Source organism: Oryzias latipes, chromosome 10, assembly GCF_002234675.1.
Source record: "Oryzias latipes chromosome 10, ASM223467v1".
Classification (NCBI taxonomy): Eukaryota; Metazoa; Chordata; class Actinopteri; order Beloniformes; family Adrianichthyidae; genus Oryzias; species Oryzias latipes.
The window spans coordinates 28265088-28281527 of NC_019868.2; the positions used below are offsets into that span (position 1 = coordinate 28265088).

Below are 16440 nucleotides of genomic sequence, written 5' to 3' on the forward strand. Positions count from 1 at the left end.
TGAATGAGAAAGAGCTGCATTTCCACAAGAAAATATGGGGTTGAATGCTATATTGCTGAATGAAAATGAAACGTAAAGGGTAATAATTGGCAAAAAAAAAAAGAAAGAAATTATCAAAGTTGACCATAAATAAAGTGAAAACAGCACAATAACAAAAAAGATCTGTTTGTGAAAAATGCCAGAACCAGCGAGCTTCTGCACCAAGCATTCCCCGTGAATTTTAATGGAAGCAAAAATCCTGGGAATCCTGGAATATCTTGAAAAGTTCAAGGATTTTAAGGACCAAAAGTCATACTAGGAAAACGCTGAAAGAGCTGAACATTTGAATGGTTGAATGGTTAAAATAGCTGAAACATTGTAGGAGTTAAAAGCCAAAAATGGAGGAAGATACTAGAATAAAGAAAAACAGGAAAACAATGGGATAAATACTTTATTGCATTCAAGCAACAAGTTCAAGATCCGTCGCCAGTCAAATAGGCTTTTTTTGAAGGATGGGGGTTGATTGGAACGAGTCTCAGTGGAACCTGAGAACCGTCTAAAAACCAAGTAGAACTTAAACCATTTGTGGCCTTTCAACCCTCACTTTTACCGTTGTGTTTGACTTGTTTTATTCCTCAATGACAAAGTGCGGAGCTTAGTGCCAGCTAACGTAGCTGCAAGTGGCGAACACCATTCGGAACAAGAATAGGGAAAAGGTCCCAGAGGATGCTGGGGGATCCCAAAAGCCTGCTCACATTGGACGGGTAGGTTTTCTGCAAAATGCTAATTTAATGCTCTGCTGATAATCCCACAAATGCATGTTCCTTCCAAAAGAACCACTTAAAAAGGATAATAAACAGACTCTTCTCAACACTATCCGACTTTTACGGCATCACTGTTACAACAGAGAGGTCGCTCCACAAACAGGTGGTACTTTTTTGTGTTCAGTGCATTTCCACGAGACTTTTCACATGTAGATATCTGCCTTATTTTTCTCACATCATAATGCATCTTAAGTTTGAACAAAGGGCTCCATAAATGCCGGCTGCTTTGTGCAAAACCTCAGTTTTTGAGGTTTTGATGAAGTGAAAAATAAGATTCTTCACGTTGACTTCTTAGGTCCATCTGTTATCAGACACGGGTCTGTTGTTTTCACATACCTGACATGTTTCGACCTTCGTCAAAACATGTCAGGTATGTGAAAACACAACAGACACTATGAACTATTGAAGTAGAACCTTCATATTTACAGATATACAGATTTCAGAATCGACTGGACAAAAACAACCAATGATCATAATTCTTCAGTTCGACCTGAATGTGGAGCAAGCACCACCCTTTTTCCACGGTGTCTCCTTTGGCCGTTTTACATTGATACGTTTTTGGCTCATGGAAAAAGGAAGAAAATAGGATAAACAGAGATTAAAAAAGTGTGAGATAATGGCCCCTATTGATCCGTTTCCCTCATTTATTCCCCATCTGCCACTATTTTACTGTCTGACCAAATAATCAAACGGCATATAATTGCCTTTTTGTGCTCCTTATTAAACTGGGGGTGGGGGGTGGGGGTGGTGGAGGTGAATGGCCGGGGGGGGGGGGGGGGCATCCTTTTTGCTCGTTTTAATTAAGCACATCCTCTCCACATTGGCTGCAAAGAGGAAAATTGAGTTTTTGAAGTTCAAATTGTGGAGCTTTCCGGTCTCATTACCTGTCAACAAATTAGCGATCGTGCCTCAGACTCGCAGGAAACAAGGAAGCGTTGTTTGAAAAACGCTGCTTTTGCAAAACTTTACATGAGTTTTAATAATAACAACAAGAACAATGACCAATAAAAGGTTCATTGAAATAAGTGAAATCAATCAGACGTTGCAGTTTTTTTAATTAATTTCAGTCCAGATCAGAATGAGGGTAATTCTTATTTAATAAAAATGCTTTATTAAACTTTTCTTGACCATCAGTCCATTGGTTACGACACAAAGCTCTGGTCAATGGAGACGTGTGACTTAAAGATTGTGTTTCCTTCACCAAAGCTGACGTTTTTTTGCTGAATCATGGTCATTCTGTCCGCGTCCTTTCCTCACCGTTTCCACAGAGTTGAAACGGCAAATCTCTGCTGGTCTCTGGTTCCGTTGATGTTCGTGGCGTTTTAGCATCCGTGTGCGAGGAGTCATTCATAAAGGGCTTCCTGTCAAAGTGACCTAGGAGAAAGCGTGAGTTTAGGGAATGCGACGCTCGCCGGAGTCCCCTGGCTTGGCGGCCTGCCATATATTTTCCATGTCATGTGAGTGTGCGAGGCTGGAAACTGATTACAGCTCTCCATCCGGCTCCGCTCATAACCATTTTTCAGCTCTATGGTCTGCAGTATCTCACTTAACCTTCACATGTTCCTCCTCCAACCCCGTTCCTTTAGTGCCTCCGGTATGGTGTCGTTCGACAGTCTAGGTTATTTGAAATTCGGTTCTAATTATTAAATGAAGTAACGTAGAAGCTGTTCTTTCACGGTTTGTTAAAACACGTCGCTCCTGCTTCTGCCGAGCCCTGCAGCGCAGAGCTTTATCCCGTTCAGGGTCGCAGCAGACGGGATGCTCTCCGAGCTGCCGTGGCTTTAAATGGGGATTACGTCCTTGACGAGTCACCTGACCGTCGCAGCAGTGATGGATCTGATAGATCTGAAAGCCTCCGAGCTCAACGTCGGTAGACCTTCCAGAGTACCAAAGGGGAAATTCTGTTTAAAATGAAAGCTAGACGGTTGTTTTTCTAACCTTTCTAGCACTCTATTCAAATCCATGTCCTCAATTTGATCATTTTTCAGAACATTTAAAAACATTCATTGTGTTAGTAATTGTTGGGGCTTTTCTAGCTAATCTACATTATTACATGAGCCCTAGTCTCAACTGTCCGTGGGTAATTAGACACTTAGAGTGTAGTTTTGTGGCATTTGCCAGAACTCGCACCTTACTAATGACTAGAGTGTGGCGTAAGAACACTGTGCAACAGCATCACCCGTAGGTTACAAGTATGCAACTTATGTTAGACTGATGGCTAACATAAGTTTTGAAGATTTGAAGCGCAAGATACACCTGTGCTCTCTTTAAGATGCAGCCGCTCCTCTTTAAGACCCTCCACAGGCCTGGAAAAGCCAAAAACCCACGTGAACCCACGCAGGTCGACCTGTTTGGGTACACGTGACTTAGGATTTAGTTCAGAAAATTAAATTTAGCAGTCTGTCTGTGAAAACCACGTAGAAAACGTTAAACAGTTTAGCTGCCAGGACCCGGGCTACACTAATAAAAATAATACACTTGTAAAAATACCCAATCATCATCCAGTTAAAGTTGAGTTGTTTTATTTAATCGTCTTAAACTGTCCCTTGGAGGACGGCGGTCCCCATGATGGTGAAGGGATGAATCTCACTCCAGCTGGAGATGCTCCTCAGAAACATCTACTTCATTCACCCCACTTCTCCTAAGATCTCCACTCCACAGCGGGGAGAGCGTGGCCTTGTATGGTGATTAAAGTGACCGTGTGCGTGCGAGCGACAGAGAGAAAGAGCCTAAAGGGAAGTTTGGCTTATCCAGGACGCTGGCGAGGACTCACAGTCACATGACTGAGCTTGTGACTGACCTTACATAACTTAGAAAAGGCCTGCTGTGGAGCCGCCAGGACAGCAGCAGCAGCTTTGATTTCTTTTTGTGGATCAATAATGTGTCACATTATCATCAGAGCTGTGAAACACTGGGGGATTTCATTTTCACCAGCCTGCATAGATTATAAGGCAACTAACATGAATTATTGTTAAGTGGTTGGAAAACAGTGAAGAAATTGACATTTTTGTACGTTTAAATAAAGTTAAATTAAATTCAGCCAAATGTCAGAAAGTGGCTCTTGGAGAATTTAAAAGGTAGAGTTGGTGGCATTGTGGAAGAAATGCTTCAAAGTGGGATTCCTGATGAACAATCCCTTTGTTTTGTTGGGTTTAGATGAGTGTTTCCACCCAAAGATGCTGCTCATGTTCAGGAAAAACCGAACGTTGGAGAATGAAAAGCTGAGTCTTTGTGACATCACAGCTTAAAGAGCGGATGAGCACACTCAGCCGTTTGGCCCAAACACTTCCCACATTGGTGCTACCGCTGTTCTGCCAGTGTGGGAAGTGAGACCAGAAGAAGCTCTCCAAAGAATCTCCCTTCTGTGTGTTTTGAAGAATAACTGGAAGGATGCGGTTTAGTGCGTCCACATGTCTCGCAGGCCACACCCACCTCTTCCTTTTATTTAAGACAGCTTTCCCACATGCAGCGTTGGTATGAATAGAACGGCCGTAGTGTGTGATCTTCCTGTCGGGCTTTACAACCGACTCCGTCTGTACTCTATCACAGTTTATGTTTCCCTTGTGGATTTATTTTGTAGTCATTTGAAATGTTTTCGGCTTTTTCATATTTACAATCTAAAGATTCTAATCTTCATTTACATCCTCGCATTGTTTCTTCTTCATTTTTGGTTTTATGTTCTAATTTTATTTTTTTAAATGTTATTGCACTTTGTGTTGGAAATTATTACATCAAAACTGATGTCGACGTTGATTGATTCATTACAATTTTTTTGAAGAGGAAAATAGTTGACTTCAACAGCTTTGTTGTTTTCCAGCCCTTACCAAACACCAACAACTAGGTTTTAACAAATGGGGGCTTGTCCGGGATTTGATTTGAGCAAAGTCCCACATGTACTGTAGATATATTTTTGCAGAAAGTGAACGTATAGATTACAAAAGACTACAAAAATAACCTGCATCCTAAAACGATCTTTGACATTTATTTTAAAACATGCTTAATTCCTCGGATGATTGATTTGGTAAACCATAATATTTCATTGCTAAATTCAGCTCGAAACACCACCTAAAAAAAAGATACACACTTTAATGTCCATAAATATCAAACCAGAACCAAATTTACTTTGCCTGACTCTAAAAAAAATAATCCAAACATGATGTTTGACCCAATCAGAAAGTGCCATCTTCAGTCAAAAGTGTGTCATGGCAGAAGACTAAGCATGTCCACAGTTGTTTAAGGTTTGTGCATTAATGTTATCATCTACAGTTAAGTGCTGACAGGTTCTTACAACACGTGTGCATTTCCCATGAAGCCCTTTGGTGGCTGCTTTAAAAACACATTTTGCAGCCAGTTTATTAAATGAAGGTTTTTCAGTGTTGTTGAAAGTGGCATCAGACCGACTGTAAAAGGAAAGGAGGAGAGCAGCTCAGCTGGCCTTTTCCTCCTTTTGGCACCTGTGAGTCACGTTGTGAAGCTCCCAGGGGCTTCATCACGACTCAAGAGTCGCGCGGCGCTGTAAACAAGGCCCCGCCTCACTCTCCGGCCACGTCTCGCCTTCTGCCGCAGCAGTGAGGAAGTCTGAATGTGCGTCACATGTGTCGCCGCTCACGCCGTCGTACTTTGGCGAGGCCTGTATTGTGGAATATTTGCATGCGTGTCATCGCGCTGCGGTGTAGTTCGTGTGCATGTGAGAGCGTGACAGAGAACAGCGCTCGGCAGAATGTGAGGCAGAGGGCTGTGGAATGTGAAGGTGGAGGTTTTACATGACATGCTGCTGCTGCTGCTGCTGCTGCTGCTGCTTCCTGGTTTCCTGCTCCCACGTTTGCTTCAGGATCAGGCTGGTTGTAACAGACAGAGGAGAGGAGATGATGGAAGGTGTGGGCCAGGAAATCAATCAGTCCGTCAGGCAGGAATGGAGGGTTGAAGGAACAGCAGCATGTAAATGACGGGTGTGTTTGAACCAAAAAGGAAGGGAAAGGGAAGAAAACGACAGGAGGGATGAGCTGAGCGGTACGAGAAGGATGGAGAATGAGTCAGAGCTGAGTGTGTGAGCTGCATGCTAACTAGCATGGATGCGCCGCAGCAAGGTGAACGCACACCTGCATCAGCAGCCGGAGGGATGAGAAGCAGCGGGAGGGTCTCGCAGAGGGCATCTTCTCATCTCCGTTCCTCCTCTACCAGTAAAGTCACGACTGCTCCCTTCATCCTCCCCTGCTCTGCTTTTTCCCTCCATTTTGACCTGCATCCCTCTGTTCCTCCCTCTGCATCCTTACTCAATTCCCATTTTTCACTCCTCCTTCTTCCTTGTTCTGTTTCTTCTCCTCCATCAAACATCTCTGTCTGAAGAAAAGACTATCAGTGAGATTTTGGATGACTTCTTCTCTTCTTCCCATTTTTCTTTCCTGTTTATTAAACCATAAACCTACAGCCGAGCATTTTCTACACCATAAGAATTCTGTAGATGTTTGTATCGTGGGCAGCTGTGTTGCTGATCAGCTCTGCACTCTAAAAAAATAAAATAACCGATTAGTTCCTAAATACGTTTGAAAAAGTAAACAACATTTTACAAATCGATTTCAGCTCCACAGAAGGAAAAAAGAACAAATAACGAGGCGGTAAACCAGAACGAAAAGACGGATTATCATCAACCGCTCTGTAGACGGCCAGATAATTAATAATCCTAGTGTGCTGTTAATTGATCATGAATGTGAGGGGGGGTGGGGGGGCTAAATTGCTTTTGTGGAAGTGCTTTGGAGCCGTGACTGAGCATAGCTGGACCTCCGATTACCGTTAGCGTGAAATGATTCAACGTTCAGCCATATGTGATGAAGAGGAGGAGTTTCCTTTAGTGAAGATGTTGCGAGAATTCTAGATCAGGATTTTACTTTCATAAAAATTCTCCTGTTCTCACGCAGTAACAGTTGTGCAGATTTTGTCATGAAACCTGCAGCTAACATCTATTTATTGAAGTGAACCCTTCACTTAGTTTTACTCGCTTCTCACACTGGAAAAACCTCTGAAAACTAGTTAAAAATATGGATTACCACATGATGAGAGGAATGTTGGTGGAATTTGTTTCTAAGATTTCCTGACATAAGCTGTGATGTTTCACCTTTTACAACAAAAATACTTTTTAAAATTAGCCATAAAGACTCATATTGAAATCTATTCCTCTTGTAACTGAAAATACTTTGTCTTAAGATGAGCCTTTAGTGCTCATATCTTTAAGGTTTTATATATACACATTCCCTCAAAGCATATTCTACTTTAAGAGCTACAACAGTCCACATATCTTAGATTTCTAGACCATAACTACCTTAAAGTTCGACTAGAAAAACACATTTTAATTCTATTTAAATGTACGTTTTCTTTCAAAGACCCGTTGCTCTGGATGGCCACAGGTTGGCGCCAGTGGAGCCGCCATCGGCGTTTGGCTGCAGTCATTTTGGCCATCTTTAGAAACCGCTTTGGGAATAGTGTTTTGTTGTGTATTGTGTTGTGTTGCTGTGTGTTTTGCTAGACTATTGTGACTTCAAAGTGAGCTGTTTCTTCACCTTTCGGCCGGTCCCTTCAGGAGTCGCCTCAGGGATGCCCTGGGGACCGGCACCGGGAGACCCAGACGAGCGTATCCCGGTGCCACAGAGTTACCTGGAGCTACTTAGTTAGGCATTTGCGTTGGTTGAGGTTCGTCTTGCCCAAAGACCCACACTAAGCTCATTGACCTGGGAATCGAACTGTGGTTTTCCCGTGTGCCAGTCCTGCTCCTAACCAACCAACTGAGCCATCCAGTCGCCAACTGACTCAAGAGTCAACTACTTTGTATATTTGGCCTGCATTTTGAAGACCGTGTTTGGAGAACTTGGTGAAATGTTCGCAGAAAATGTGTTTTAGCAATTGGAAAAAAAAAATGATTTATTTGAAAAAATAGTTTAAAAAATGATTTATTTGAGAATTATTTAAAATAAGATGTTTCAAAGGTCAAAGAACTCAGCAAAATTTTCAAGATATTGTTTTGAAATAGTTGTTGCATTGCACTGAATGCTTATCATATTTTTATGGATATCCCTTTGAGCGCTACCGGAAATAAAATGTGGCTAGATTTGAAAAGTTACTATCTAGTTAGTTTTGTCTTGAATCAAGTCAAAGATTTTTGGACAGAAATGCTTTTGCCGTTCATCAGTTGGACTGAACTTAGTTCGGAACCCTTTTAGCCATTGGAGCTAGCATGCTAACACCTGGAAACACCTGCAGCAGAACCTTCACACCTGTGTGCTTTAAAACCACATGGAACAGGCTGCATCTGGTGCTGGTTTCCGTTTTTTCATGTCAGACGGGGAAAAAAGGCTGTTGACTGTCTGTGGCAGTAATGAGGTGCAGGAAGAGTCGTGTGAACGACACCGGTAAACCAGTTCCTCTGGTTGAACCGGTTCAGGAGCAAAGCCTAATTCCCGAACGAGCACAGATTTTTAAAATCCTCCTAAAGTACACGTGCAAACAGGAAGTAGATGATACTTAAACATGGGTTGTGTTCCCAAACACCCCCCCCCCTCTGACATGCTCCTCCTTGTTTATCTTTGCACCCGGGAGACCATGTGGGGATGTGGTTCGCAGCTCCTGTCTGCAGAACGCACGACTGCTGCTGCGTCTTTGCGGCTTTGCTGCAAGCTTGCATGCGATCTTCAGGGGTTCAAGGAGTCCTGAATGACAGGTGTCGGTAGGCGGGGACTCTAGGTGATTGTGGAGTCCGTCTCCTTCAGGTCTGAAGCATCGTTTTTGAGGAAAGGTTTATATGAAGGAACTGCTGTTGATGTTACACGGTGCATTAAACACATTTAGTCAATCTTGGCTGCAACTGTAGGTGATTGGAGATTTGATGTTGGGGGGGGGCACAGACTTTGTGATCAGGGATGAGTTCTAGACCTTTGGTCCTGCAGGTTAGATGGTCTCTTGCTGTCATTTGAGTTGCCAAACGGTTTTTCCCACTTGGTTTTATGGGCTCTGGAAGTTTGTTGCATGTCTTTGATGTGATTTTTGGAACGTCTTACCAAAGTTATAGCTACTAGAAACCTTAAGGAGGCCACAAAAGATGTTAAAAAGACATTCTTTTGGTTTCAGAGGAAGATGTTTGTTTGTTTTTTCAAAATATTCTCCGTAAAATCCGTTAAATATGGTGCAGCGGTTTAGCTTGTGATTTCTAATGTCATCCTTATCAACTCTGGTTTCTTTTGCACCAGCCGTGAATAAGTTTTGCACTGAATCCAATCGTGAAGAAATTGATGTGAAAACACCCCCCAGCATGTAGGTTTGGATCAAAAATGTCGAGAAAATGGAGTCGTTGTTTTTGCAGTTTTTTCTCAAAAGCCACGGTTGCAGCAGCAGCTGCCGCCGCCGCCACCATTCTCTTTATGCCACAGTCACACCGGGCGCTGTGAGAGATTTCTGGAATCCACGTTTAGCTTTTTTTTGCCCATCTCTACTCCAACATGTGATAGATTTGGTATCGTATAATTCCAGTCGGGCACAAACCCCAGTTAGTGATGTCTCCTTCCCGATCGATAAACGGTTGGTACCTCCGCGACTCAATCCATACATCACTGCCAAATCTGGGTCACTGATTGGTCAAAGTTTGACTGGTTTAACTTTCAACGGGCCGTCGCCCGTTTTGTATGCGCAGCCCGGAAACAGTTGTAGGACTTATGTACCGACACGTCAACATGAGGGTTTTGAACGCGGAAGACCAAAATGTGCATATGCGCACGTTGACCTCTCATTGGAAGTGGTCGCTTGAACGCACGACGCCGAGGCCGGTGTGAACAAAGCTTAAAAAAACCAAACAGATTTGCAGCTAAAGCCGTGGTCCCACTGAGCTTACAGGTGGAAACGGGCTGTCTGTATCACGTGCACGCCCCGTGCATGCGTGGTCTGTGGGGACCCAGTACTACGGACTAGAGCGTGACGTAAGGACGTACGACAGCAGCGGGGGCTCAGGTGTCTTTATCCGACTCCATTCACACACGTCACGGGTTTTTAACTTTTTTGAGCGGAACAACAGCAGAGCAGACGTGGTTTCATAATATCAGGAGAAGCGTCTCATTCTGAAGCATTCAGACGTTAGCAGGACAGCTGCGTTGATGTCCGTCACCTGTTTGTAGACATGACAGATGCTTGTGTTGGTTTCAGGGTTGAAACTGTCTCTAATGAGGAGCTGTGGACAGATGAAGGCCGGCTGATGACTCACACAGAGAGCAGCGTCGATAAATACAGTACCAAGGATCTAAAATGCATACTGCGCACGTTAAGGACGGTCGGTGAGAGCGATGGACCTGCCAGGGTTATTTCTGATGTTGACTGAATGATGACTTTGAAATGAAGCTGGTGTTTTCAGAGGAGCTGAGGTTATGCAGTTCGTTCACATCTCCCTGGAGGTCGTTCCAGCTGCAAGTAGCACCTCAGCTTTTTGTTTTAAGTCGGCCGAAGCAGCTTTTTTTGGTTTGTTATGTGGAGTTTTTTTCCCTGTGTATTTTTAGGCAAACATCTGGAAACTCTGCTTTCATGTCGATGTTTACCCGAGGTGAACTTTCCCTCTCTGTTTCCGTCTTCAGTATGGGGAGGAGGAGGTGTGTTCGGACCGCTTGGACACGGACTTCTCGGACATCGACCTCTCCCAGCTGGACACCAGTGACTTCGACAGCGTCAACTGCCTCAGCGAGCTGCAGTGGTGCAACGACCAGCCGGCAGGCATGTCCCCCGCCTCCGTCCGGTACAGCGCAGCAGACGAGCTCTTCGAGGTGAGATTCCAGCTCCAGCTGTGGGGTGGAAGACAGGATTATTTTCTGCGTTTGTCAAAACCTTGGTGGTTTACAAAGCCCAAAACAGAAACTGAGTTTTGGTTGAGGAGATGTCCTCCAAACGGTCAGCAGAGGCAGCAGTCTGAGTCTGGACCGCCTCCTATCCAAACACTTTTACAACTATTCCAAAGGGACTCGAAGTCTCCCCAAATCCACAGGGATGTGATTCCTGCGTCTGCCTCCAGGCATTTCCTCGTATGGAAACTTCCCGACCAGATGCTCCAACCATCAGTTGGTTTTGCACAGAGGAGCAGTAAACGGATCCATCCGGGTCTCATTTATGAAAGCAAAAGCCTTCTTTCCGAACTCTGATCGTTCACCTGATCCCAGAGCTGAGACGGAGACATGCAGCACGCCTCGGAGAGCTCAGCCAGGACAGTAATTCCCGCTTATCTCGTCTGCAACATGATGATGGAGGCGGCCCACCACTTACGCCTCCACAGGGGCCAGCAAAGACCCCTAAAGGCTGCGGACACCTGTGTTTTCTGAGTTAGCTCAGAGAAATCCGCACTGCTAAAGCAGGCCTGCTAGAAATATGTCAAGAATTCCACAACCTTTAACCTTTTTTTCTAAATAAAAATCCTCTATTGGGGTTCAGTTTTTTTCAGTGTGGTGTCATTTTAGAACATCAGAGAATATTTCTGGAGAACTGATCGTCTGAGAGGTAAATTCAGGTCAATTAAAGAGGATAAGACAACGAGGAGATAAAGCAGAGCATGATGGGAAGGCAGGCAGAGTTTTTGATGGCACGTGGCTTACAGAAATGTGCACGTCAACAGGAAGTGTGGTTTATTCTGAAAGCTAATGTTTTTATGTGTGGGGGTAGGGGGGGTGTTAAGTCAACGGTTCTCTACATAGACCTGTTCCGTATCTCGTCATCCTGTTTTGGTAAACGCCGCTCTCCGGGGTCTGGCTCTTTGTTTTGTCTGTTCCAGTTTTCTCTGCCTTCACTTCAGTTTATTTCTGCAGATTGCACATGTGCAGAACGACACGTGTGGAGTGATTCAGCACCAAAACTGCTCTGTCATTTTGTGGCAGACTCCATTGCAGCGTTTGACGGGACGTTTATCCATCCCATCGTTCCTGGTTGCGTTCCTGAATTGTTTTCGGTGTTCCACAGGGTTCTCTCTCAGGTCCACTTTTATACTTAAAAAAAGGGTTCGTCTGGGCAGCATCAATGTGAAACATGGCTTTTGTTTCCATTGTTTTGCAGATGAAGGGCTGGAATTTTGTCACCACAGTCACCAACACCGCCTTCTGTGAGATGAGTTACTATAGCAACCATTCTCAGAAGCGTATAGCCAAGAGTTTCCCAAGTCAGAAACACATGTTTACCTCCATAAACTAATGTCAGCTCACCTCTTTACAGTCAAGGACATTTAGCTTTAGTCTTCTTTGGTGTTTTGCCCAAGGGCACACCCATTTTCAAATCTGGGGGTTAAATCCTGCTTTTTGATATCCATGGATACAGTAATTGATGGGTGTTGCAAACTTTGTTTTCAGAGAAAAATGAAAATCATCAGACAAATGAAAACGTAAAGATTTGTTAACGGCGGATTTTGGTTCCACTGAAGCCTTTCATTCATGACCGTTCAGGCGTGGCCCAGGCGTGGCCCAGGCGTGGCCCAGGCGTGGCCCAGGCGTGACCCAGGCGTGGCCCAGGCATGGCCCCGCAGATGTGGCCCCGCAGACCTGTCAGCTTAAATCTGATTGGCTCTCAGCTTGTTTGTCCTGACCTCTTGGATCTCCTCTGATGGTTCAGAGTTTCCCACCTTCCTCCCTTCTTTTGCCGTACCCTACCTGAACTGGTATTTCATTGATCGGACCCCCGCAGCGGCGCAGACTGTTGGGCTGGATCCGGTTTGAAACAGGAGTTAAGAATAGACGGATGGAGAGACGGATGCATCTCTGTCTCTGCTGCCCGTCAGGGTGGCAATTATTTACAGAAGCACATCAGAATTTAATCCTCCGTTGGAAGCTATCGATCGCTTTTGCATAGAAAGACTTCATTTACCCTTGGAGACTAGAGGGGAAAAATATCAAATTGCAAAGGTTAGTTCTTATAAAACCTCCATTATTACAATAAAAACTCTAATAATTGTTATTTGTAAATGCTTTTTTTTTACTTTCTTGCTCTCCATCTTTCTGGTAAATTGTAATTAGTAAATTCAATTAGAAACAAATGAAAATATTGTCCTTCAATCCTCTGTGCTAGCTAATATGATTAGGTAACATCTCTGAATGGTTAGATGATGACAGCTGTGTGGTTAAAAAACCAAATGAATTGATATTGTAAGGAGTTCTAAGAAGAAGAACCCGGAGAAACAGATCAGCTGGTCGCCTCACACAGAGGGTTCATTAGAGGTCAACCATCCAAAACGTCCGGTCCTGTCCCTCGTGGTGTTCTGTGAATCTGGGCTCTGGGAATCTGGAGTTCAGGGCCCCCAACCGAGGGCCGTCAGGTCTCCATGCAGCCAGAGTTTGGTTTGTATTTCTGGCAGTAAGCGGAACCCGTTCCCAGTGCATGCTGGACTCTGGCAGGGAAGCGCTCTGTCAGCGGTTCTGTTTGTGTTTTTTTACAAAATAGTTTCTAGAACAGTGCTCAAATTTAAGCTTTGATGACAAACGCTGCAAAAAACGTTTTTCAGGGAGTTCACAGCTTCCCTCTAAAGTAAAATGAATGCATAGCAGAGAAACACATCTGACAGAGGATCCAAATGTTGGTGTGGTCTCTAAAACGATCAGACGTTCCTCTGTCGGTTCTTCCATCAGGGCTCCTGAAGTCGTGACCGCCTCTAAAGTGGTCTCCTTTTTTTTTCCCTCTAATTTTTACTTAGAAATTGGCCAAACAGGAGTTGACCTTTAGTGTGTTTTATTACGTCATTTTCAGACTTTCACATTACAGCTGCAAAAATCAGGCGATAGTTTCAAAAATAAAAGTTGTTTTTGTTCGTTGGAAACTGTAAAAGCTAAAGACACTAAAGTGAGCAGCTTCAGAGACCGGGACCGTCGCCGCCTCTGGCTCAGGTGTTGAACCATCAACAGCTCCGTTCTATTGACGGTCTCAGCTTTTTGGAGGCTGCATCCGGTGCAGAGAAGGAGACCGAAGACATTCAAAGTGACGGTTGAAGCTGGAGGATAAAAGGGAGACGGATGAATGAAAGTTTGGGGCTTCCTGTCGACCGGTGGCACTATCAGCTCCTCACCAGACTGTGCTCTCAGCTAGATGGCAGCTCCTCCACAGCATTCAGCCCCCGTGTGCTGCAAAAAAAGAGCACATGTGGGATTCAAATGGAAGATAATACATATTTTCTGCAAATGGGACCGTTTTCAAGCTTCCAGCTGCTCATCCAGGCTGTCGGCTCCTCACTAAACCAATCCAGAGGCCTAATCCATCAACCCAATGTAGGTATTTCTAAACCAATAAGAGGCCAGTGCGACTCCATGCTGATCAATAATCCCATAGTTGCAAGACAAACAAGTGAGTTAGGAAGGAGATCAGAGTAATTGACAAATTCAGAGAGACCATTGCATTACCATTGCAACAACACATCATCAGTAGGGTAAAACTAACCTGTCTCATGACGGTCTAAACCCAGCTCACGTTCCCTATTAGTGGGTGAACAATCCAACGCTTGGTGAATTCCGCAGAGAGAAGACGTTGGCTGTCGGTAGAGGAAGGAAAGTATTGTTCAGCATTATAATCAATCGCTCGTTGTTTAATGACATTTACATTTGTAAGCATGAATTGTTTGTAATGCCAGTTAAATTCAAATTATTAATTGACCAATTGATTTGGTTGATTTGTTCATTTCAAGTCATTTTCAGCTTTAAAAGTAATGATTGTAAAATAGATTTTAACAATAGATTAAATAATTGCTTATAAGGGACAATATCATTTAGGAATTCTTAATTTCATGGTTTTTTAGAAAGGTGATGAGGAGTTCTGGTTTATTTTAAAATAAATATAAATGCTAAATAAATGTAATTTACTTTCCTACTTTCTTTAATTAATAGATTAATAAAAATTAATAGAATAAAGTTCACAGTTCTAAAAATAACCGAGATGACCAAAGTTGGTGGAAAAATACCATTTCTGGGAATTTCTGTTTGATTTTTTTTCTTTTAATAATTTGATGTTTCAACTACATATTTGACCAGATTTATTTTGTTTAAAATTAGTAAAAACATTTTATTTTATTATCATTCTTTTGTCACCTGAGGCTCTCCATAGACTCTTGCTTCAAAGTTAAGATCCATAAACTGGTAAAGCGAGTTATCAATGACCAGAGTACGGAAGAGGGCGGAGTCAGAACACTTCAAAGACTTGTCTGGTTGCTTCAAAACGTCCCGTTTGGCAGCTTCTCGCTGCGTCTGGGACGTTTCTGGATCAATCTTGTGTCTCAAGTGTTTGAGCTTTAACAAAGCCAACCGTTATGCTTTGAAGACCAACCAAACCCAGTTAAACAGGTCCGTTGACTTTCTCAACAGTTCCTAAATCTCTCTCTAGCTGAGAGAGAGCAGACCCGGTCGCATGTGACCCACATACATGTTTTCCAGCATGATGAACTGGACCACTGCAGCTGCTAAAAATCTGCTTAGGTCACATGAAGCAGCTGGAAAAACACGAGCTGTTGTCAACAACACCCAGTTTTTAGGGTTTGGATGATGTACAGCTTCATCCATTAGCTCAGGATCATCTGCACATCCGGCCGGCTGGAGTGGATGTTTATTCCTGCTGAGAATGGACAACGCTACGTTTTACTTCTGGAGGAAAGTGATGCGTTCATGGGAGATATCTGTGCCTCATGATCATGTTCACACGGTTTTTATGCTTTTCCAGTTTTACCCAGCAACCATTCTTTACCCCAGGTGCTGGTGCGAGCAGTGGCAGTGAGCAGGTCGGCGGTTCGATTCCCTCCAGTGTGGCTCCACTGGTGTGTGAATGTGTATGAATGTCCCGGGACCGTAGCCGCGATCGTCTCTGACATCACCAAGTATGAATGAGGAGTGAATGAGTAATGGCCACATCGTAAGCGCCTGGAAAAGTGCAGATAAATCTAATCCATTATTGTTATTATTATATTTACCACAAAGACTTGAATCCTGTGCAGCTTTTGTGTTGCTGGGATGAACCATGAGTCAGTTTCATTGACTATATCAGACAACTGGACTGAGTGATGTCATCCATAGAAAATGGTTTACTTCCAGCAGGCCGTATGTATATTTAAATGTATTGATGTGGTTTTGCTGGAGTTCTTCATCAAGTCTTTGGATTTGAACTTGATCTGTTTCCATGTGGACTGAAGTTCCTTCACGCTTCCTGTCTTCTGTAGATAGAAGAAGAGCATGCGGCTCTGCTCGCCGCACTCACGGACAGTCTGGACGGCATGGTCGATGCCGAGGTGGGCGGGCTCTCCGTTTTCCCCGCTCTGGAGGAGGAGCCTAGTCAAGAGGAGGAAGACGAGGACAGTCTTCCTCTCGGCGCCGAGGGCATCAGTCAGTCTCAGGGGGCTGAGACCGAGGACCCTTCTCTGGTAAGACGAGGACGCTTTCGCCTTCTCCTCTGTTTTGACTTGACGTGGTTTCATCACAAATTGGAAGGATTTTCTGAGGTGTTTCATGGAAACGCCTTTCAGGGGGAGGAGTCAGCTTCTCAGTGCACTTCTAGACTTCTGTTCCATCTGAAAAACTGCAAACTACAGTATAAAGGTCATTTAGAGGTTTTAGGCTGAAGGATCATCACATGTAACTGATTCGACTGGAAATGTCAAGGAAGTCTATTCGGT

The 16440-nt window shown here is 43.9% G+C and overlaps 1 protein-coding gene and 1 long non-coding RNA gene across 2 annotated transcripts in view; one reads left to right on the forward strand and one right to left on the reverse strand.

Moving 5' to 3' along the window:
• LOC101169121 (peroxisome proliferator-activated receptor gamma coactivator 1-beta) overlaps positions 1-16440 on the forward strand; it is a 76611-nt gene that overhangs the window by 38303 nt on the left and 21868 nt on the right. The window contains exons 2-3 of the mRNA XM_023959396.1: positions 10406-10591; positions 15988-16188. Of these exons, the coding sequence (XP_023815164.1) occupies positions 10406-10591; positions 15988-16188 (387 nt within the window). The remainder of the gene's footprint in view (positions 1-10405; positions 10592-15987; positions 16189-16440) is intronic.
• Positions 13466-14519, reverse strand: LOC111948042. The gene is made up of 3 exons (XR_002874033.1): positions 14226-14519; positions 13858-13912; positions 13466-13782 (listed from the first exon to the last, which is right to left on the reverse strand). It is a non-coding gene; the product is annotated as an uncharacterized LOC111948042 (long non-coding RNA).